Source organism: Antechinus flavipes, chromosome 3, assembly GCF_016432865.1.
Source record: "Antechinus flavipes isolate AdamAnt ecotype Samford, QLD, Australia chromosome 3, AdamAnt_v2, whole genome shotgun sequence".
Classification (NCBI taxonomy): domain Eukaryota; kingdom Metazoa; phylum Chordata; class Mammalia; order Dasyuromorphia; family Dasyuridae; genus Antechinus; species Antechinus flavipes.
In genome coordinates, this window is record NC_067400.1 from 605,237,016 (window position 1) to 605,260,921 (window position 23,906).

The 23,906-nt window shown below is 41.8% G+C and overlaps 1 protein-coding gene across 1 annotated transcript in view; it reads left to right on the plus strand.

Moving 5' to 3' along the window:
- Positions 1-23,906, plus strand: part of MEGF6 (multiple EGF like domains 6) — a 388,067-nt gene that overhangs the window by 302,735 nt on the left and 61,426 nt on the right. The window contains exon 7 of the mRNA XM_051988745.1: positions 21,419-21,541. Coding sequence (XP_051844705.1) covers positions 21,419-21,541 — 123 coding nt within the window. The remainder of the gene's footprint in view (positions 1-21,418; positions 21,542-23,906) is intronic.

The window sequence follows — 23,906 nt, forward strand, 5'->3', positions numbered from 1 at the left end:
GCTCTGGTATCCATCCTACTTCTCACCCTGATGAAAAAATAGAAGACAGCCCCAAAAGGTTTAGTCTAATCTAGACCAAGCATCCCCGCTATCATAGGATGAGAAATATTCTTTCACAAGTTGGAACAGAAGGTTTTGCAACGGTCACTGCTGCAAAATTACCCATGCATATATCTTGCAAATAAAAAGTTAGAATAAAAAAGGAAATATTCATTCACTCTCTATTTGACGGTCTTCAATGATGAGATGCCTATTATCTCCTGAAGGAGTCAATTCTGCTTGCAGACCACCATTATTAAGAAGCTTTTTTTCCCCACTGAGCTAAACTCTGCCCCTCTTTTTTCTTCTACTCAGTAACTCTGGCTCGGTTCTTTGGGACCAACCAAGAAAATCCTCCTTCCCTGAAGCAGACCCCTTATGGGAATTGTTGTTCAGTCATTTCAGTCACATCCAAATTTTTGTGAACCCTCTTAAGGCTTTCTTAGCCAAAGATACTGAAGTGATTTGCCATTTTCCCCTCCAGGTCCTTTTACAGATAAAGAAACTGAGGCAAACTGAGTTAAGTGACCTTCTCAGAGTTATACAGCTAATAAGTGTTTGAGGCTGGATTTGTATTCAGATCTCCCTGACTTTAACCATGGCACTCCATGTGCCACCTAGCTGCCCTTCATGGGACTATCACCCCTTAAATCTTTCCCCCAGGCAAACCATCAGGAGTTCCTTTGACCGGCTCTCACATGAGAGATTCTCCAGTTTTCTTACCCTTTTGATTGTCTTTCTCTGGTCAAGCTTCACTTTTTCATCATCCTTCCTAAAATGTGGGAGCCAGAAATAAGCAGAATATTCCATATCATCTGATCAAGAAAAAACGCAGTGAAACATTTATGTCTCTCATCCTTCTCCTCTCTTTAATGCAGCCCAGGATAAATATGAGCTTTTTCTATTAAACTGGAGGCCAATTCACAATGTCCCTCAAGATAAATTTCCATATGGGCTGCTGAGTAGACGTCCCTCCCCCATCTCATATTTGTGAAATTGATTTTTGGACGCAAATATAGAACTTTATACTTTTCCTAATTAAGTTTTACCTCACTGGATTTGGCTTGTCATTCTAGTCATTGATATCTTTTTGGATCTTGTGCCTGCCATCCAAAACGTAAATTTATCCCTTCCGAGATTACATCTTTGGCAGAGTTGACAGGTAACTTAACAATAACTTAATCTGAGGCAGCTAGATGGTGCAGTGGATAGAGCACCAGTCCTGAAGTCAGGAAGACCCGAGTTCCAGTCTATCTTCAGACACTTAATACTTCCTAGCTGTGTGACCCTGGGCAAGTCACTTAACCCCAATTGCTCAGCAAAAAAATAAAAAAATAAAAAAAAAATTGTCTTAATCTAAATCACCAACAAATTCATCTAATATCATAGGACCAAGGACAGATCCCTGGGACGTTCTACTCTACTGGAGATATCTCTCTTCAAGCTCACCTTGGACCATTAGTGATTACTCTGGATCTAGTCTTTCAACTCATTCTAATTTCATGTTGCTTTACTAGTGTCTAGTCTACCTAGTGCTTATGTACCTGGCACATAGTTCGTGCTTAATAAATGTTTATTAACTGATATATATCCATCTCACCTACAAGAATAAACGGTAGGATTTTTCCAAATGTTTTGGTGACATTTAGCTTTACACCATTTCCTTCATCTCTAGTCACAATTTTTCTTTATTATGAGTTAAATGAGTTTACCGAAGTAAAACCATTTTTAAATCTAAAAGCACTATGGAAACAGTTGTTATTATAGTTATTGTTGTTGTTCTTGTTGTCTAGAGTTCTTAGAGGTTTAATAACTTGTCTACTCTATAGTCATATATGTCAGTTTGTATAAAACATAGTTAACCTTGGTTGTCCTCGGTCCAAGGTCAGAGCGCCAACCACTATGCCAGTTGCCTCTAGCCAAATTACTCTGCCAAGAGAGGTAATGGGCTTAGTCATTCTTGGCTCCATAACTCTTCACCCCACCAAAGCACACTGCCTTACTGGTGAAATCTTGCTCCTTAGCAATGGCAGGATAAGGCTCTTATGGAGGTCTGGACAATAGAGTGCTTTTCTTTAATATTATTAGATCCCAGATTGGTCAGGGGTCAGGGAGTAGAAAGGAGGAGAATGAACTTCGCATGATAGACCATCACCTATTTAGAAAATGTTTTTATTTCTATGTTTCGTATTTCTCTCCCTTCCGTTTTTATTTTTTAATATTATTATTTTTTTGCTGAGACAATTGGGGTTAAGTGACTTTGCCCAGGGTCACACAGTTAGGAAGTGTTAAAGAATCTGATGTCAGATTTGAACTCAGGTCCTCCTGACTTCAGGGCTGGTGCTCCATCCACTGCGCCACCTACCTGCCTCTATCTCTTCCATTTTCAAGCATAGCCATCCCTACCCAGAGAGTCATATTTAATATCAAAGAATATAAAAGAAAAAAGAAAGAAAATATTCAGCAAAACTAGCCAACCCACCAACTAAGTTTGACAGTATATATAATTTTCCACTGCAGAGAAGGGAGGAAAGTCTATTTTCTTGTCTCAACTTTGAGGACAAAGTCATTCATTATAATTACACAACATTCACTGTCACTTAAAAAATTCCAATTTATTTTATTGTGATTATATATATAGATATACACACATATATTATATATTAATTTCTTACTTCTGTTTATTTCCCTTGCCATCACTTCATATGTTTGCTCCTTTCTCTCCCTGTCTTTCATATTTATTATTCCCCAGTGCTCAGTAGCATTTCATTGCATTCATAGACATCTATTTTATTTCTAGTTCTTTACCTCTTCAAAAAAGTCTTGTTATAGATATTTTAGCATATACGGAAGCTTTCTTTCTGTCCTTGACCTGCGTGGAGTATATGCCCAATAGCGTTATCTCTGAGTCGGAGAAGATGGGTATTTTAGTTGCTTTCTCAGCACGATTTCCAAATTGCTTTCCGGAACGGTTGGACCTCTCCACAGTTCTACTAGTTCTGTGTTAATGGGCCTGTCTTTCCACAGCCTGATTATTCCCATCTCTTGTCATCTTTGTCAGGGCACTTGGCCTAAGCTGAAATCTCAGAGTTGTTTTGATTTCTGTTTCTCTCATGGGAAATTAGTAATTTAAAACAACCCTTCGTATGAATGTTCGCAGTTTGCAGTTCTTTGGAGAAATCATTGTTCATTTCCTTATCCATTGGAGAATGATTCTTGGTCTGATATAATTATATGAATTTTCAGTATTTGGTATCAGATCCTTACCAAACATATTTGATTTTAAGAGCATTTTCCCAGCTCTTTATTACCTTTTGTTAGCATGAATGCTTTTTATTTTCATACAGTCAAAATGAGTTTGTCCTTTTGTGGAAGTCTGTATACTTTATCTAGTTAATCACCTCCTCTTCCCTCTCCCCACAACTACCAACAGTGAGAATATCCAACCTTTTTCTCTTCTAATTATTTCACAGTATGCCTTTTAACATTCTAGTCCCCTGTCCATTTGGAAATGATAATGGCACGTGTGACAGAAAGTTAGTCTAAATCGGGTTTTTGTCAAATATCCTTCAGTTTTTCCCACTGATCCCTACTCCTCATGTTCCAGGCCCTTGGCTTTTTGGTTCTCAGGAAGGAGCCTGGAAAAGCATATCTAGACAAAATGCTGGAAGATTTTATTATCCCTGAGGGTGTGTTGCCAAGGGGAATCTCGGCAAAGTTGTCCTTTGGAGGTTTGGAGAGCCTTGAGCCCTCCCTGTGGGGCTTTGTAGGAACTTCTCTTTGGACCTCAAAACTGAAAGAGTTAACACTTAGCATTCTCTTGGAGGTGTCTTAACTCTGGCTTTCGGGCAGGACTGGATCAGATGGGAGAAAGCTGGGTTGCTTTTTTCTCCATTCTCTTCATTTCCCTTTTTGGACTAGTATTGCCTGGTCTGGATTCACTTGTCAGGACGCATACCATAATATCATCTTGCCGCCTTCCATGATCCAGATGTGTCCTTCTCCGTTAAGTGACCCCTTTTCCCCTTTCTTCCTGCTCGGTGAGGTCTTCCCTCTGATCTGACTTGTTAGGAAAGCATCCGTTGAACCCCTTCCAGGTACCTAGGCTTCCTTTAGTAGCCCCGGAGCATGAGTAGCCACCCAGCAGCACTGCCGCGTTGACCAAAAAGCCTGTTGGCAACACGGAAAGATGGAGAGCCAACGCCACAAAAATATTTTGGAGAGCTCAAGGCCCTCTTTTCTATAAAGTGAATTGTTTCAAAAGCCACAGATTTGGTTCTCTGGAAAAAATAAAAGCTGATACAACGACTTATAGTTGGACCACTGGCCTTGGCCAACACGCCTGCTTTACCCGGTTTGTGATGGGGGCCTCTCAGGGAGGCATCCCGGCCAGTGCCTCACGCTAATGGGAACCAAGGCGAGAGGGGCGGCCCACTGGGCCCTGGCTGCATCATCCCCTGCCTCAGCTTTGTAGTTAACACGGCCCTGTGCCAGTTTCTACCAGGCCCCTCTGTCCAAAAACAGCTGCATGTTTCGGGATTATGTATTGTTTTCTCCTTTGTATGTGAATGACAAGTCATGGAACCTTGGCGGCTACAGGGAACCCTCCAGGGTTGATGCCTTTATTCTTTTGGAAGAATAAGGGTGGTCCATGGCATGGAAGACGGAATTCTGGACCCTTAGGGTGGGTGATTCTAGTGCCCCCCCTTAAATGTCATTCATTTAGCCAAGAAATTATTAAGTTCCTGGTGTGTGCCGTGGACTAGGTGCTGGATGCAAATGCAAGACAAATTATTCCATCACTCTGAGATGCACTTTCCTCATTTATAAATTAGGGGAGATTGGACTCAATGCCCTCTGAGATCCCTTTCAGCTGTGATCCAGTGAGAATGTCTCTGATCCCAGTGGACTCTTGTCTCCCTGAAGAACCATCGGCCTTATGATGGCTGTGTGGCTGGAGACATTCTCTCTAGCAATGGGAGACCTCATTCTTTGAACCTTCCATAGTTGGGCCTTTGTCCTGGGAAATGAGCCTGATATTTGGTGGATAAAGTCAATGGGAGAGACATCTATGGAGAGCCGTGTCTTAAGCACGTATTCACTAATTGGGAAACTGAGGCCCAGGGAGGTTAATTAGTTCCCCAAGTTTATACATTATACTCAGAATTCATAGTCAGGTTTGACATTCTAAATTCTTTTTTTTTAATTTAATTTTTATTTAATAATTACTTTATATTGACACTCGTTTCTGTTCCGATTTTTTTTTCCCACCCTCCCTCCACCCCCTCTCCTAGATGGCAAGCAGTCCTTTATATGTTGGATGACATTCTAAATTCAATGCCTCCTTTGCTTAAAAAAATTGTTGATTGAAAAAATAAAGTTTGTTGATTGATTGATTATTCCTGTTTGGAGATTTCTCCTGGAACAGCTTGATAGTAATAAACTAGTAATTAGAGAGTATTTTTTATATTTGTAAAACACTTTATATCTTTTATCTCATTATGAAATTGTTCTGTAAGGTTGGTGCTATAATTATTATTACCCTCATTTTGCAGAGGCTCAAGGAGAGTCACAGAGGTTGCTGGAACCTCAGAGGCCATGTAGTCCAACTCCCTCGATTTACAGATGGGGAAACTGAGGCAAATAGAGGTGAAGTGACTTGGACAGTTTGCATAGGACTTTCTTATTCCAAGCCCCATACACTCTCCACTGTAAAATACCATGTCACTGAGAAATGGAAAACCAAGTTATCCAGGAAGGCAACTTCAAAATCTCATTAAGCCAACTAGAGACTCAACTCCCACCCAAAACTGACTCCAGTGCTCCAGACAGGGGTTCACAATCTGAAGGGAAAGAGCTGGTGGTCTTGGCTTCCTTCCCCCTGCCAGGGGAGGGACCTCACTGTAGCTCCTGGGGCACTGGAGGCGATGCCAGGCCTGCGTGGCACAGAGTCACCAAATACCACACTTAGTTCTCACCCAGAGGCCGAGGTTCACTTCTTGGCACAGGGGGGAAAGCCTGGGCTCCAGGCCTGGATCAACCCTAAACCGCAACCATTACCCAGAAATGGTCCCCAAGGAGCCGAGAAACATTTCCCCAAAGCCACCTTAGGGTGATGTGGTCAAACTCAGCTAGAAATCAGAACCACTATCCTATAGGCCACTTATTGACTTAGAAAACCACATATTAACATTGTTGTTTGGCCGTTTTCCAGTCTTGTCCAACTCTCCCCGACTCCATTTGGGGTTTTCTTGGCAGTGATACTGAAGTGATTGATCTATTCTTTCTTCAAGTCATTTTACTGATGAGGAAACTGAGGCAGAGTGAAGTTACTTGCCCAGGGTCACACAACTTGGAAGTGTCTGAGGCCAGATTTGAACTCAGATCCTCCTGGATCTAGCTCTATTCATTGTACTATCTGACATTTTCTTTTCTTTTTTTCCTTTTCCTCCCTCCCTCCCTCCCTCCCTCCTTTCTTCCTTCCTTCCTTCCCTCCCTCTTTTCTTCCTCCCTCCCTCACTTCCTTCCTTCCTTCCTTCCTTCCTTCCTTCCTTCCTTCCTTCCTTCCTTCCTTCCTTCCTTCCTTCCTTCCTTCCTCTCTTCCTTCCTTCCTTCCTCTCTTCCTTCCTTCCTTCCTTCCTTCCTCTCTTCCTTCCTCTCTTCCTTCCTTCCTCTCTTCCTTCCTCCCTCCCTTCCTTCCTTCCTTCTTCCTTCCTTCCTTCCTTCCTCTTTCCTCCCTTCCTTCCTCTCTTCCTCCCTTCCTTCCTCTCTTCCTTCCTTCCTTCCTTCCTTCCTCCTCCCTTCCTCACTCCTTCCTCCCTCCCTCCTTCCCTTCCTTCCTTCATCTCTTCCTTCCTTCCTTCCTTCCTTCCTCCCTTCCTCCCTTCCTTCCTCTCTTCCTTCCTTCCTCCTCCTTCCTTCCTTCCTTCCTTCCTTCCTTCCTTCCTTCCTTCCTTCCTTCCTCCCTTCCTCACTCCTTCCCTCCCTCTTTCCCTTCCTTCCTTCATCTCTTCCTTCCTTCCTTCCTTCCTTCCTTCCTTCCTTCCTTCTTTCCTTCCTTCCTTCCTTCCTCCCTTCCTCCCTTCCTCCCTTCCTCCCTTCCTCCCTTCCTCCCTTCCTTTCTTTTTTCCTACAAATGTTCATTGACTAATCATATATCTAAAAGATACACACAGGGCAGATAAAAGAGAAGGCATTAGTCATTGGTAGGGAGTAGAGAGAAGTGGGAAAACCTGTAGAAAATGGGCCTTTTAACCTTTCTCTGCCTTAGACTTCTCATCTGTTAAATGGGAATGATATCTATAATACTTGCATCCCAAGGTTATTCATGAGGTTTGAATAAGAAAATATTAAATACTTTATGAATCTCAAATAATATATCATTGTATGTAATAGTTTATATAATAACAATAATACATGATATGATAATAATAATAACATCATTGTATAATAGGATTAGAGCTAGCAAGGACCTTAGAGTCTACTTTGTCTAAACTCATTATTTCATAGATGAAGGGACTAGAAATCAGAGATATTAAGCCACTTAGCCACAGTCACAGAAGTGTGAAATTTGAACCCAGACCCACAGATGCCAAATCCTGTGCTTTTCCCCTGCCCTAGACTGAACACAATAGAAATCTTAGTTTTTGCTACTTATGAATCTAAAAGCAGTTAGCAGCAGGCACTTGGGATGCTGGTACTCCTCAGATTTCAGTAAACATGTTTTATAGAATTTTCAACTTTCTGATGAGCCAGGAAACTAATTCATTTTATTTTTAAAAATTTCTTAGCTTTTGTTTTTGTTTAGAGTCTCATTTCTGAATGTATTTTTTCCTCACAAGCTACCCTGTGAGCCATCCCTGGTAACAAATTGTTTTTTTAAGAAAAAAAACAAGTTAGGAAAATGATTGTGAACCCGCCATTTGGTAGTGTTTGCGATGTTCTTCTCCCACACCCTCCACCTCTGTGGAGGTTCACAGACCAAGAGCCTCAATTCATTTTTTTTACGTTTCTGAAGCCTCAAATTTAATGAATCTGCTGGATCAGAAGTTCTTAACCCTTTGTGCGTCTCATAGACCCTTTCTTAGAATGATGTTTTTGAATGAGTAAAATAAAATACATAGGATAACAAAAAATGAATTCTATTGCAATAGTTACCCAAATATATTATTAAAAAACCTAATTTTAGTCTTCAGATTAAAAATCTCTCTTGAAAAGAGAATGGATTAGACATGAGGAAATAATGAAGATAATGGCCACGTTCTATCAGTAGTTCTTTCAACAGGTCTAAAATGCCCAGAAGGGGAGAGTTTACTTCAACTCCCGTAATGTACAAATGACATCAGTAGGTGCAAACTTTGTGCTGACTTGGAGTTCCTGTAATGAGCACAGGAAGACCCAAGCTCTTAGTTGAGAGCAAAAATCAGAAAACATGCCCTGTGTGGTGGGAATGATGGACCTGGGCTCAGGGGAGCTTCTTGGAGAGAGAAGGAAAGAGAGTTGATTAATCTTCAGAGAGGAGACTCAGTGGGAGAGGGCTGTTATTTTAGGTTCTTTCACATGGAAACAGTGTTAGACTTGCACTTTGGTGCTTCTAGGTGGCGCCATAGTGCACTAGGGGATGGTCTTGGAGTTAAGACCTGAATTCAAATTCAACCTTTGAAACCTCTCAGCTCTGTGATCTCGAGGAAGTCAGTGGAGAAGGGAATGGCAAATCATTGTAGTATCTTCGCCGATGGACAGAGTTCAACAGGATTACAAAGAGGCAGATACGACTGCATGGAAAAGAATACTGGCTTTGTAGTCATTGGGCCTGGGTTCCAAGCCTGTAAAACTTACAACCCATGTAACCTCGGATAAAGAAAGCATCTAGTCTCAGAGCTGGACTAGATGAACCTCTAAGGTTCCTTCCAGGTCTGTGATCTTGGGACAAAATGAGGAACAGACAAGGAAAGGCGCTCTCCCGCACTAAAAGTATTTAATAGTCGTTGAGTAATGGCTGGGCTTTTATAGAACGGGATCTAAACCAGGTACAACAGGTTGATGAGGTAATCTCGTCAAGCTTTCAAGGCAAGCTAGGTAAGCACTGGTTTTGGAAGACTTGAGTTCAAATTCTCTGTCAGATACTTACTAGTTGAGTATGTCACTTAACTTCTTTCTGCCTCAGTTTCCTTAATTATAAAATGAGTATCATAGCAGCAGCCATCTCACAAAGCAATTGTGAAGATCAAACGAGATATTTGTAAAGCACCTAGAGCAATATCTGGGTACACAGTAGGTGCTTAATAAATGCTTATTTCCTCTCTCCATTCCATCTCTGACTTTCTATGATCCTAAATCACATTTCTTCAGCATTTTATGATTTACAAGGTACTTTCTTCTCTGTAACCTTTGAGAAAGGTAGTAAGAATATATATTTTTAAAATCTCTATTTTGTAGGTTTGTAATTTTTGTTGTTCCGTCATCTCCAATTTTCCATGATCCCATTTGAGGTTTTCTTGGCAAAAATACTTGCCATTTCCTTCTCCAGCTCATTTTACAGATGAGGAAACTGAGGCAAACAGCATTAAGCAGAAACCAGTTGTCCCACAGGCAGGTAGGTTCACATCTAATGATAACTATGGTGGCAAAGACTTGAGTTACAGCTGAGCTCTAATAGATCTTGGGCAGGAAGAGAGAGGAGAGGGAGCTGTCTCCTTAAATAGCAGATGTAGGGAGTCCAAGGGGTTTCCTAAGAGAGAGCCATTTCTTTGTTCAGAGAAGAACGGGGAGAGGAGTCGATGACAAAAAGGAGATTCTAGAATTGGAAAAATTTAGCAGAGGCTCCCTTGATCTAGAAGACCTACAGCTCTGGCTACCATATTATATTCTTTATCTAACTGCTTAACTCCAGGAGGTTCAAAGGACTGGTTTTTTTCCCTGTGGGAACAAAGCCTCAATTTTATAGTGGGAATAATTGGGAAAAATAGGACTCACTTTATGGTCAACTTGTTTAAAATCCTGTAAATTCCATAAAGTGTGGAATACTTATCCATTAATAGTGCAGTTTGGGGGTATCGTTTCTATTTCGGTGCAAAGGCTTTAATTTCTTGCAGCCTTATTTTCTTCTTGGCCCCATCCAGTTTCTTTTTGCTCAGTTGAGGGTTTGCCTAATGCCTTGATTGGCTAGGCTGCATGAACATGTTGGCTATGGATGGAGACGACTGGGAAAGAAATACTTTGTTGTGGTCATTCACTGCCTCACAGAGTGGTAGTTGTGGGGATTTAAGAGAACTTAGAAGCTTTTGAATTCAATCCTTTCATTTTACAGATGAGAAAACTGAGGTCTCGAGAGATGGTTGGATCATCTTATAAAAAGGAAAATAATCTCTAGAGAGGTCATAGAATCATAGACCCAGAACTAAAAGTGCCTTAGAAGTCATCTCATCCAATTCCCTCATCTTATAAAATGAGTTCTGGCAAAATGAATTGACTGATCCAAAATCACTTAAGTAATAGGTGCCACCAGTAGGATTTGAATCCAAGACCTCCAACTTCAGAATAGGAGTTCTTTACCGTACTTCCTGAACAATCTGAAGGCTTGGTGTCCAAGACTGGAATTTTAGCCATTATCCCCAGCTCAAAGGTCACATGGAAGGATTGGCCCCTTCACCAATCCCACAAAACCCAGTGCTGGAAAATAATCTGTCTTGCTTGGCTTTCTGGGAATCCACATCACAGGGATGCACCAGCTGACAATGGGCTTGGCAGCTCGTGCGCGTACTCAGCTTTGGAGCATCTGGAAGCAGGATGATGCCTCGTTATTGAGAAGTTTAAAGAAGAAAAAAGTCCCCCCACGGTAATAATGAGAGCAGGATGAGCATTGGTTAGCTCTCCTGCTTCCTTTTTCAGAGCTCCCTGGCCCCTTCCCCTCATGGGGCCACTCTTTGAAGGTGTGGTGGCCCATCTACACTCAGGAAAGCGTCCCTAGCCCAGCCAGCCAGTGACCCTGAGCCTGATGAGGAAACCTCCTTCGAGCCAGCTTCAGGTTTCTCCATTCCTTTGTCCTCTATGGCAGCCCAGGTCTTGTGCTGGGCCCCTGGCTGCCCCCTCCCCCTCTGTTTTCCCCATGCCCACCAGCCCCTGCCAGAAAGGAGCTTCTGGTTCCTATTATGTGTTCTGAGCTGGAATGTGCTCAGTGTTGTTAACACAAATAAACAGAGCCCCCAGGAATGTGGAGATGACACACAAAACGGACGGACTCTTCATAAACCTCTCAGACTGTTAATGGCTCCGAAGGGGGCCGTTGCTAATGCAGGGGTAGCTGGTACCCTCCCTCTGGTTGGCAGAGCTGCCGTGACACTGGATCTGGACAGCAGAAGAGGAACGAAACGGATAATCATGTAGGGCCCCACATTTTGCAGATGAGGAAACTGAGTCCCGAGCAAGAAAGGTAGAGGCAAGATTTGAACCTGCCTTAAAGTCCATACTCTTTCCGCTATATCACATGGTTTCCTGACTCCATCTGGGGAAGTTTAGGAGGGCAGCTTTCATTGCCATGATTCTTGTTTGAAGTATAGATTAAAGGGAGAGCCCGCCTTCCAGACAACCCAGCTTTCTTGCCCAGAGAGGCTCTGAGGAAAGTTAATAACAATAAAAACACCCCCCAAGTACCCTCTTTCCTATGTGAGAGCCCCTAGAACACGGCTGCTGCCCAGTTTTGTGAGAGCCTAAGCAGTAAGGGGAAGGTCAGCTTTCCCTGGGTCCTGCCAGATGCCAAGCTCAGCAAGCATTCAGATTGCCCCCTTCCAGAGCCCCTTTGGAAAGAGAATACAAAATAGAGCTCTCCCAGACTCCCTTTCCCTGAAGGACCATCCTGCAGCCACCTAATTCAGCCCATGCTTTGTGCTTACGGGTGGCTCTCGAGGGCCCACGGCAGGAGTCTGAAGGAAGCGAGCCATTTGTAGGACAGACTCCACATTCTTGTGGCTTTTGTCCCCAGTGCCAGACTGAACATCTCTCTAACCACAGTGGCTCAGATGGATTGAAACCAGAGCCCCTGGGAGACCCGTCTCCAGCTTCTGCTGAAGACACCGGGTGGAGGATGGAAATGAGAGATGACGTAGCACACCAGGGTGGAAATTGGGCTACGGTTTGCATCCTACCACTGAAATACTCAGTTGCGTCTAACTCTTTGTAACCCCTGACTGTCCACAGGCTTTTCTTGGAGTGCTTTACCATTTTCTTGTCCAATGGATTAAGGCAGGCAGAGATGAAGTGACTTAACTAGGAACACACAGCTGGTAAATGTCTAAGGCTGGATTAGAACTCACATCTTCCTGACTCCAGGTTCGACACTCTTTCCACTGAGCTGCCTAGCTGCCTCCTAGGCAAACAGAGATGAAATGACTCCCCCAAAGTCATTCATCTAGTAAGTGAATGAACTGAGTTTGAATTCAGATCTTCCTGGTCCCAGACCCAATCATATAGCTGCTTCTAAATAAAATGAATGGGGCAGCTAGATGGTACAGTGGATAGAGTACCAGCCCTGGTTTCAGGAGGACCTGATTTCAAATCCTACCTTTGATATTTAACACTTACTATCTGTGTGACTCTGGGCAAATCACTTAACCCCAACTGCCTTGCAAAAACAAATGAATTAATAAAGATAAAATCATTTAAACAATAAAAATAGATAAATAATAAAATAAAAATTATAGTAAGATAATATAAATTAATCAAACATATTTAAAATAATTAATAAAAAGTGCTTTGTAACCTTAAGTATCTTACTCCTTTCTCAGAATTCCCTTCTTTCAAGGCCATTCAAATGTTGTTTTCTCTATGTTTTCCAAAATTCTCCATGATCAATGCTTTCTCCTTCTTCATTTTTCCTTATTTCAATAAGGAATAAGAGTATTTCAGTACTCATTTTGCTTAATGTAAAGTCAATAGTCAACAGTTGAGATAATTGATTAAGCACTTATGGTGTGCCGATCATCTTGCCATATGCTGCTGATACCAAGAGAACCACAATGCATCCCCTATCCTCAAGGAGTTTACCTGGTAGGGACAACATAGAAAATTGGACATATGAGATTGCAGGTACATATAATCCTATGGACAAGATTTCTATTGTGAATTGAAGATAATTATAAATAAAATTCATTAGGAGTAGGAGTCCTTGGGGAAAGTTGCCTATAGAAGGCAGAATTTGAACTGTCTTGGAAAAAACCAGAAAGCAGAGGGGAGGAGGGAGAGCCTACCAGGCATAGGGTACAGGTAGGACAAAGACACAGAAATAAAATAAAAGACCTGCGTTGTCAGATCGTCAAGTATACAGTAAGGAGTATGATAAGAGTATTGAAAAAGTCGGAAGGAGCCAGATTATAAATGGCTTTTTAATCTGAGCCAGTTTACAAATTGCTTTAAAAGCTAGGGAAGTTTATATATGAATGTAAAGATCATAGAGAACCACTGAAGTTTATAGGGAGGAGGGATTGATATGATCATCCCTACACGTTAGGAAAATCAATTCAGCATCTGAGAAGACAAATTGAAGGAAGAGACTTGGGGCAGAACGACCTGTCATGAGGTTATCATAGTAGTCCATGAGTGAAGTGATAAAGGCTTGCACCAGGGTGGCAGGTGACATATATGAGATGGATGAGGTGGGTACCAGTGAAGAGTCAAGGATGATGGCTCATCCATTAGCCTGTGTGATGGGGAGGATAGGGTGCTCTCCACCTATTAAGGGAAGTCAGAAGAGAAGGTTTGAGTGTGTTAGGTACTCTCCATTTTAAGGCTGTTTTCACAAGAGATGGTTAATGATGGTTTTTTAAAGGGCAGGAAAAATGTGTTTGTGTACTGGAGATTTCTATTCTTTGTCAAGGGATGAAATGTGGCCGGTGTCATTTATGACTATCTCCATGCCTAGTAAGAGTAGAAAAATGAGTGTTTCTGTATACACCGCTAATGCGTGTGTATGAAGAAGCACGGCTTTCAGACAGAATTTGGACATTTCCGACTGGGAATGATGTGTGGTGTAGATGTGAGGACTTTCATCTCTGTCAACAATGTGGAGTGATGACTCTCTTGTGGGGGAATAATCTAATGTTACAAAGAGGCAGAAAGAGATCTTTCATTTATTAAAAACTAGGGAAATTTGACTGTTGAGAAATACAGTCGTCTCAACGGCACCAAAGGGATTGAAGACCTTGTTGAAGATGTCAGAGCTGCAAAGCATGATGGGCATCTCATCTACTTTGCATATCTGCATTTTATGACTAATGTGAGATCATAAATATTTGGAGATGGTTATCATTTTAATAGGACTGTCCTTTTAAGGGAGGGGTATTAGGCCAGTGGTCACTTTTTAAGTAAATGGCAAGTCACCAAAAATTAGAAGGCTCTTGTTTAATTAAGTCTTTGTAGGGAGGAGAACAGCAGAGGAAATTGAGATGACGAATGGGGGAAATAATTGGGGGGAGGGGAAGCTGAAAAGTTGGTATTGATTTAGAAGAAATTAGTTGATAGATGTCATCTGAGTAAGTCCTGATTGGTTAGAGAAGGACTGGATTTCATTGACCAAGAGCTCTAGTGAACCTGTTGCTTTTTAGGACCCCCTAGAGATGGGAAAAGGTAAAAGGATGCCTAAGGACCTGTTGCTCTCTGCTGCCACCTCTGGCATGGAATGAGAAAGCAGAAAGAGCACTTTGTGCAGCCTGTGAGTAGTAGGCTCTGCTATTTTACTTACTGTAAGCTGAGTTCTGATTGTGCAGCCCAGCATCTGGGTGGGTGACTGATGGCACTGCCCACTGGTGGTCAGTTTGATGAATTTTGCAGTTGTCTGGCTTAAAGAAAACTGTTCTTCCCATTAAGCGCTAACACTGTCATTTAAACACCCATTAATAGCAAACTGAAGGAGCTAGTAAAGGCTGAGGGGGAGGGGAGGAGAAGAGAGAAAGGGAGAGGAGGAGAGAATAAAAGAGAAGAGCACAGGGATCTCCCTTATTTTTGTGTTTCCTTGCCATTGGATGCATCTGTTCTTCATTACAGATAAAGGTGCATTGATGGAATAATGTGATCTGGCTTTATATGCATATTTTGCTGTATTTTATTATTTATGAATTTCCTTTAATATATTATTAGCCATAATATTATTGTTTCTTTCGCTTTATTGTTAAGGAAATGTCTCTATTTAAGATTTGAAAATTATGATTTTGAGTGGCTGGTTGCATAGATAGCCTATCTGTATGGGGAGTCACTTTGTATGTGACTGGTATTATAGAAAGGAAACACCTTGGATGAGAGCTCAAGACCTAGAGTGGTGTGTGAGTATGGGAAGTGTGTTTCCTCTCTACAGGCTTACTCCTGGCATCCTTTTGAATGTAACCATGGGGTCTATCTTTGAGAGCTAGTTTGGGAGCAATTTGGAATGATTGAGCAAAAACGATGGAGAACTGGCTGTCTCCCACTCCTAAGAAAGAGTAGTGACTATTCCCTGCTGTAGCAGACCACCCCAGTGTGCACATTGGTGTTTTTAGAGGGAGACAATGACTTCTGTTTTGGATGTGTTGAGTTTGAGATTTCTCACAGTACTTAATTATTGTTACATATAAAAAAACTTGATATATATTGTGTTCTGGTTTGATAAAATATTGAATTATTAAGCATCCATCATAAAGTACAGAGATATGCCTAAACAACAATTTGTGCAAAGAAAATAGGGATTTGGGTTTTTTTTTTAATTTAGTAGCATATAAGCTGAGTTCCTTTAGGCTCTGTGGAGAGAGGCGGAAGGTCCAAGCCTAAGGAAGTGATTAATCATCTCTTCTGTCATGGTCATTCCCCATGCAGAATACTGGGTTAATTTTGGTTACTCCAGTTTAGAAAAGACACTGATAAGCTGGAGAGTGTTCAGAGAACATGCAGGACGATGAAGGGCCTTCATGCTATGTGAGGATTGATGGAAGGAACTGACCACGATTCATCTGTAGAAGAGAAGGTTTGATGGTCAGAATGCTTACTCTCTTTGGTGAGTTATCAAGGTAGAAAATTTGTTTGGATTGATCCCAGGATGTGTAGAAGATGCAAAAAGGGGGCAGATTTTGGCTTGATATGAGGAAAAATTTAAGAGTCATCTCAATGTAGGAATCTTTACATTAGAGATGCATAAGCTGAGGCCATTTGATCCCTTGTTGGGCATGGAGAGGATTCATGTTCAGTACATGTGGGACCAGATGGCCTCTGAGGTGATTCAGAGCTCCTAAGGTGTAATATGGAGGAGATAAGACTTCCATGGGAAGCAGCTGTAAAACTAGTTCCCACATGGATAATTCTATGATTCTCTGGTTCTAATTCAGGGCTGAATTGCGTGGTCCTGACTAGAAGTACCAGGAGACTCCAGGAGGAAAAGGAACCACTGCCAACCGGGACAGTCAGGAAAGGTTTCACTGCAGCTAGTGGACGAATCATTGAACCTCTCTGAACCTCCTCATCACTAAAAGGGGAGAAATAACATTATTAGCTTCATCTTAGGATGACTGTGAGGAATACATTTTGTGGATAATATTATAAGAGATAGTAATAATGCATTTTCTACAGCTACTTAAAATTTATTTTGAAAAACCTTTACAAATATTTGGGCTTTTTGACAATTCTGTGAGACAGAGCCTACATGGATTATTATTATCCCCATTTTATAGATGAGGAAATTGAGATTCAGAGAAATTAAGTGAGGGAGGACCTGAACTCAGTTCTTCCAGGTTCTGAGGCCAGCTCTCTATTCATTATGCCTCTTTTAAAAAAAATATAAAGTACTGTAGAAATATAATTTATGAGGCAGCTAGGTAACACAGTGGATAAAACACTGGAGCTGGAGTCAGGGAGGCCTAAATTCAAATCTAGCCTCCAACACTTATTAGCTATGTGATCCTGGGCAAGTCAATTAATTTTGAAGGAGGGGAGGGTAGAAGGGGATGGAAGAAAGGAAGAAATGGAGCAAGGAAGAAAGAAGGAAAGGGGAAAAGAGGAAGGACAGTAACAAGGAAAGGAGAGAGAAAGAGAGGAAAGAAGGAAGGGAGGGATGGAGGAAAGGAAGAAAGGGAAAGAAGATAGGAAAGAGAACGAAATAAAGAGAAAGGAAGAAAGAGAAAGAAAGGAAGGAAGGAAGAAGGAAGGAAGAAATCTAATTTATAATTTAACTATTCTTGGAAGCCTCTCAAGGGCAAGGGTCTTTAATGCAGTTGACTCTTGGGAAATGCCCTGGAAAGGTTTTGGGTACTAGCTTCAGTTCTGCCTTTGACTTTTTGTGTGACCCTGCATGATAGTCAATGACCCCAGGCTCAGTCCCATGTCATCCCAGTCATCTACTCCTGCTCCATCAGCAATAGTGGATGCCAATGTGACTGTGTCCGGCCACACAACATCAACACCAGTCTCAGCCCCATTTCCAGCTTCAGGTAGATGGCATAAAGTCTGTCCGCCTATCTCTTCACCCCCAAAAGTTCAAGGCCCCCAAAGTTCACACTCTCCCCCTTTCCTTTATGGTTTCTCAAATCCAAAAATAGACACAGCCAGGAAAAACATAACTTCATACGCTTAAGCAGTAGCATGTGGAATTTAGGCTAAGTTTAGGAAAAAATGTCCAAATAATGAAGAATTTGGGATGCTGGAATGCGTGAAACAGAAAAAGGATGGGGAAAAACCAGAAAATGGGTTAGATTTTTCCCTGTGGAAGTGATTTAAGAATCATCTTACCTGAGAAGTTGGGTGGAGATGGTTGGAAAAAATGACTTATTAAGTTGTAGTTTTTTGTTTTGTTCTGTTATTGTCCTTAGAGTCTGGAATTACAGGGGGAGGGAAGGGAAAGAATAAATATTTATGAAGCACCTAGTGTGTGTCAAGTCCTGTGCTAAGCATTTTTTACAAATATGGTTTCATTTGATCTTTACAACAACCCCGAAAGCCAGGTTTTATTGAAAACTGTGGCAAACAGAGTTTTGTCTCTCTGGGTCACATAATGTAAGTGCCTAAGGCTGCATTTGAATGAACTCCTGACTTTAGATCCACTGCTCTATACACTGCCCCTATTAGCTGCCTCCAAGTTACAGAATCACAGCCTCTTAGTTCAAGAGCTGTCTAGTTCAACCTCCTCATTTTAACCAATGAGGAAACTGAGGCATACTAAAGCTAAGTGATTGGGGGGGAAATCAAGCCCTCTATACCTGACAAATGGAGATCCAGCCTTTGCTCTGAGACCCCTTTATTGAGGGATCACTAACTCCCAAGATAATACGTCACACTCTTAAAGAGTCAGGAAGTTTTCATTTACATTGACTTGGAATTTGTAAATCTTTTTAATTTCCACCCAATGCTCTTTAATTTTCCTTTCTAGGACCAAGCCAGAACAGTCTCTCCCTTTCCCCCTGTGAAACTCTTCAAGTGTTTGGGGCCTGGGACAGTTTGAAACTGTCTAGAAATGGAATAAATTCCCTTTCAAGGTGATCAGTTAGTTCCCTATCACTGGATTTTTTCAAACTGATGCTAGGTGGCCATTTGGCAAAGATTACCATGGAAGGGATTCTGTGGATTGGGCTAAATGGCTTCTGAAGTCATCACTGACCTTAGCACAGTGTCCGGCACATAGTAGGTACTTAATGCTTGTTGACTCAACTGGACTTGTGGCTCTGAAATATTGTAATTCTCAAGTGTGCAACACTAGACTTCAAAGAGCGAGGGAGAAGAGATCTAAAATCACTTTTTCCCATTCCTCATGGGTTCAGGTGAGACTATTCTTTAACCACTTCCTACTGAGAAGTTGCATTTTGTCTCTTAATTTCTCTCTGTTACTACCAATGCATAAATTGTATAAATGTATAAATTCTGCACTACTCAGACCAATGATCAATATATGTATCAACATATATAAATTCAACTCGATGAAGCCCTTTCAGACCATAAGACTCTGTGATCCCCTTGAGTTGGGGGGTATTCATCAAAGCTGTCTAATTTCCCCTCTAAGTTCCTTATATTTCTGGAGAGAGACAGCTTTCCAGGATTGGTTTCATTATTTATGGTTTCTTTCCTTCTTTCCTCCTTCCCTTTCTTCCTTTCTTTCCTCCATCTCACTCTTCCTCCCTCCCTTCCTTCTTTTTTATTTCCTTCCTTCCTCCCTCTCTTCTCTCTTCTAAAATTATGAAGAATCAGTTATACTCTGGGGATTCCTGCTCTCTTCTCATCCCACCATCTTGATTTTGGAGCTGGGGTCAACCTTTCCCCCCAAAGTCCTAGGGGCTGCTTCTTTGGAAAGGTACAAATCTAAGCCCCATTGATCCAACCAAAAAGAAGTGAGAGGAAGCTGTAGGTGCTGGGAAGCCCTCCTTGGCCTCTCCTTCACTTCTAGTCAGATTCCTCCCCGAGGGGTAGAACATTAAGGCCTTAGGGACAGAGTTTCCCAGAGACACAGGGTGACTTCAGCTTTGTTGGCTTGGGGGAAGAGAAAATGGGGACATGTAACAACCAAACACCACTAAGTGGGGAGAACAGGGGGCTGTTGCTTGCCGCTGGTCGGGCCGAATTCAGGAATCGGTCAGCACCTGGCATGCCTTGGAGAAATGAAAAACTCAGGAGCCCCCAAAGAGATGGGCCTCCCGTCTCCCTTGACTAGTGTTTGGGGATGAAAGTGCCAGGTTTCTGCTGGAAATGTTTCCGTCAGCTCTTCATATTGTTTTTCCACTAAAGGCATACTGTGTCCAGCCGCTCTGGGGGATTAGCCAGGAAACCAGACTCCGGATAATATATGTTCGGCAAGGGTCCCTTTGAGAATATTAGCAAGGCAGGCAGCCCTAGGTGAGAACCACATGAGGAACTCCTGACTCCCCCCCCTCTCTCTGGCATTTCCTTCTCGGCCATATTCATTTCCCAGAGCGGTGGGGAGAGTGAGATGCTGTAGATGTCCTTTCTCCGTCCCCATCAGGAAGGGAAGGGGGCTGACGTAGTGATCTCTCTAATAGAGATGGAAAGGCTGACTCACAGAAGCTTCCAATTGGAAGCGATTTCAGAGATCATCCAGTGCAGCAGGTTGAACAAAACCTGAGGGTCATTTATGTCTGCTTGAAGACTTCGGGGCTGACCAGCGTCGGCCCTCCTGAGGTCCACCATTCAGTGTTTGGATGCTCCTACTCACCAGGAGCTTTTCCTTTTTTTTTTTTTTTTAATAACTTTTTATTGCTAGAACCCATGCCAGGGTAATTTTTTACAGCATCATCCCTTGCACTCACTTCTGTTCCGATTTTTCCTCTTCCTCCTTCTACCTCCTCCCCAGATGGCAAGCAGTCCTTTACATGTTAAAAGGTTATAGTATATCCTAGATAGAATATATGTGTGCAGAGCCAAACAGTTTTCTTGTTGCACAGGGAGAATTGGATTCAGAAGGTAAAAATAACCCGGGAAGAAAAACAAAAATGCAAGCAGTTTATATTCATTTCCAGTGTTCTTTCTCTGGGTGTAGCTGCTTCTGTCCATCTTTGATCAATTAAGGCTCTCTTTATTAAAGAGATCCACTTCAATCAGAATGCATCCTCAAACAGTATCATTGTTGAGGTATATAATGATCTCCTGGTTCTGCTCATTTCACTCAGCATCAGTTCATGTAAGTCTCGCCAGTCCTCTCTGTATTCATACCAGGAGTTTTTCCAACGTGGGCGTGGATTTTGCCTGCGTGTAATTTTTGCTCATCACTCACCATTGTGTTTTCTGGGGCCGAGCAGGACAAGTCCAGTGTCTTGCCCAGGTATCATGCACGTTCTCCTGACCAAGGCCAGACCTCTCCAGTCCCGTGATTTGAGCTTTTTAGGGCCTGGTTCCCACGCCATCATCTTTTGGACGTAGAATCTCAGGGAGAAACCTTAGAGGCACCTACACTATTTGCATTTTATTGAAGAGTAAGTGAAGGCTGAGGGAGGGTTAATAATTTGCTCAGGTCACACAGAAAACCATCAGAGGCAAATCTTGATCCCAGATCCTACAATTCCAAGCTCGGGGCTCTTTCCATGAATGCCTGCAGTTTGTCCTTTGTACTGGGAAGCCTAGAATTGAACCCGGTACTCCAGAAATTGTCTGACCAGGGCAGAAAACGGAAGGACCATCCCCCCCTCCCCCTATCTCTAATGCTCTGCCTCTCTTAAAACTGTGGGCATTTGTTGGGCTTGTGGTCTACTGAAACCCCCAGATCTTTATGCCAGTTGCTGCCTGGCCTCCCTCATACTGGATAAAAGCTTTTTCTTACCTGGCATTCTTTCTCCTGTTACCCGGGGCTCTGCCCCATCTGTCTCGTGCCCTTCTGCTCCCCATCATCAGGACAATGACAATTCTAATCTTCTCTCTCCTTGGCATCTAGCACGGAATCCATGCGCAGACAGGAACGGAGGCTGCATGCACAAATGCCAGGCCCGCCGAGGGGTGGCCCACTGTGAGTGCCATGCTGGATATCGACTGGCAGCTGACCACAAGTCCTGTGAAGGTAGGACAGCCGGGAGCCTTCCTGCTCCTCTCGTGGTGGGGGTGCGCTGCCCGGGACTGCATCACCTGCCACACAAGATTCAAAGGAAAGTGCTTGAATTCAATTCAGTGAACATTTATTGAGCACCTACTGTGTGCCAAGCACTGTGTTAATAATTGGGGGACATGGGGCAGCTTGGTGGTGCAGTGGATAAAGCACCAGCCCTGAAGTCAGAACGACTCAAGTTAAAATCTGACACTTCCTAGCTGTGTGACCCTGGGCAAGTCATTTTTGCCTTAGCAAAAAAAAAAAAAAGAATTGGGGAATATAAGAAAGGCGAAGGACAGTGGTTTCTGGGAACTCCCAGTCTAAGGGGAGACAATCTTCAAACAACTATGCACAAATAAGCTCTAGACAGTGTCAGTAGGGACAGTCAGCAGAGGACAGGAAGGTAGCCAACAAATCCGGCTGCTCTTCCCAAAGGAAAGTAAACTTGTAATTTCATTGGTGTGGGGGACTCCCGGTAAGAAAAGCCCCTCTACCAATGTTGATCAATCGCTGTTGTGAAACTTGGAGTCTTAGGGATTTGCCTGAGCCTCAGAGCAGGCCAGCACAGCCAGACTGGGTCAGAAGCGGGGCGTGGACCCGAGGTCTGCCGAGCCTGGGCTGGTGTAGTGCCTGGAGAGTTGGGGCTGGAGACGGGAATGCCTGAGTTCTGGCTGACCCTTACTGGCTGTGTGACCCCGGACAAGTTAGCTTCTCTCTGATGCTTCAGTTTCCTCATCTGTCAGACCATTCTATTCTGCTTCTCATGTAAGTTAGCATCATTATTACGCATAATTATCAATCCCAGTTGTTTTTCTCAGAGGGAAACAAAAATGGGTTATTAATGTTAATATTTTGATTTTGATCTAGACTTGTAATTTCACTGATATCTTAATTATGCAACTTACTGCTATTTCCCAGGGCTAGGGGAGTAAATAAAAGTTTGTGTTTATTTTTGTGTGTGCATAGATATCTATATCTATATCTATATCTATATACACACACACATATAACTTACACACATACATTTTACATGTATATCATTTTATTCTATACATGGTATATATAGAGTTTTATACTATATATAATATACATAATACATATAGTTTTATACTATACATAGTATATATATTATCACTTTATATTATTCATTGTATACAAAGTTTTATATTATACCTGGTATATATGTGTATATACATATATATAGTTTTATATTTTACATAGCATATATGATACATATATCTAGTTTTATATTATACATAGTATAATTATAGTTTTATATAGTGTAGATATATAGTTTTATACTATACATATTATATATACAACATAACTATATATAGTATATATTATACATAGTATAACTATAGTTTTATACCATACATAGTATATGTAGTTTTATATAATACATAGCAAAATTATAGTTTTATGATATACACAGTATATATATATGTATATATATATATATATACTTCATATCATATATTGTATATATAGTTTTATACTATAGTACAGTATATGTATAGATATATAGTTTTATGCTATACATAGTATAACCATAGTTTCATGTTATACACAATGTATATATAGTTTTATGCTATACATGGTATATGTAGGTATATATATTACATAATATATATGTAGTTTTATACTATATATAGTTTATAATACATATATGCAGTGCACACACGTGTACCTATGTATATATCACACATAGCCATCCATCTATCCAGATATATACATATATGCATGAACACCCATTCACTTGTTGAAAGGCAGCATGACAAGGTGGATAGAGTTGACCTCGGAGCCGGGAAGAGCCGGACTCGAGGACCACCCCCGGCATGTGCTGTCTGTGTGACGCTGGACATGTCACTTCCCATTTTCACATTCTTGGCCACCCTTTGAAGAGTATAAATGACAGATTCTGCATTCGTAGAGAAGATTTTCCTTCTGGAAGTTAAATATAATAAAGAGATCATAGCTTTGGTTCCTATAATTGGCATTCAGGGACTTTGTTGGAAAGAGGAATATGACGAGATGGAGAGAACCATGTTGGAAAATGCAATTTGGTTGGTTAAGATGTGAAAAAAATGTAAAGACAAGGCACTTTACTCAAGGACTAATGTCTATATATTGTGAACGCAGTTATCCCTTCTACGTATTGAGGATTAAGGGCTTATGGGCCTCGGCAGCCTGGAAAATCGTGCAAAACTTGTTGGCTCTCCCTTTGTGCTAGAGACGTCTGAATTGCTTCTTATTCTATTACAGGATGTTCACAGCACTTTAGTGTAAAATTTGGGTAAAGTATTTAATCATAGGCTCTTTGTCAGCTCCTGGCCTT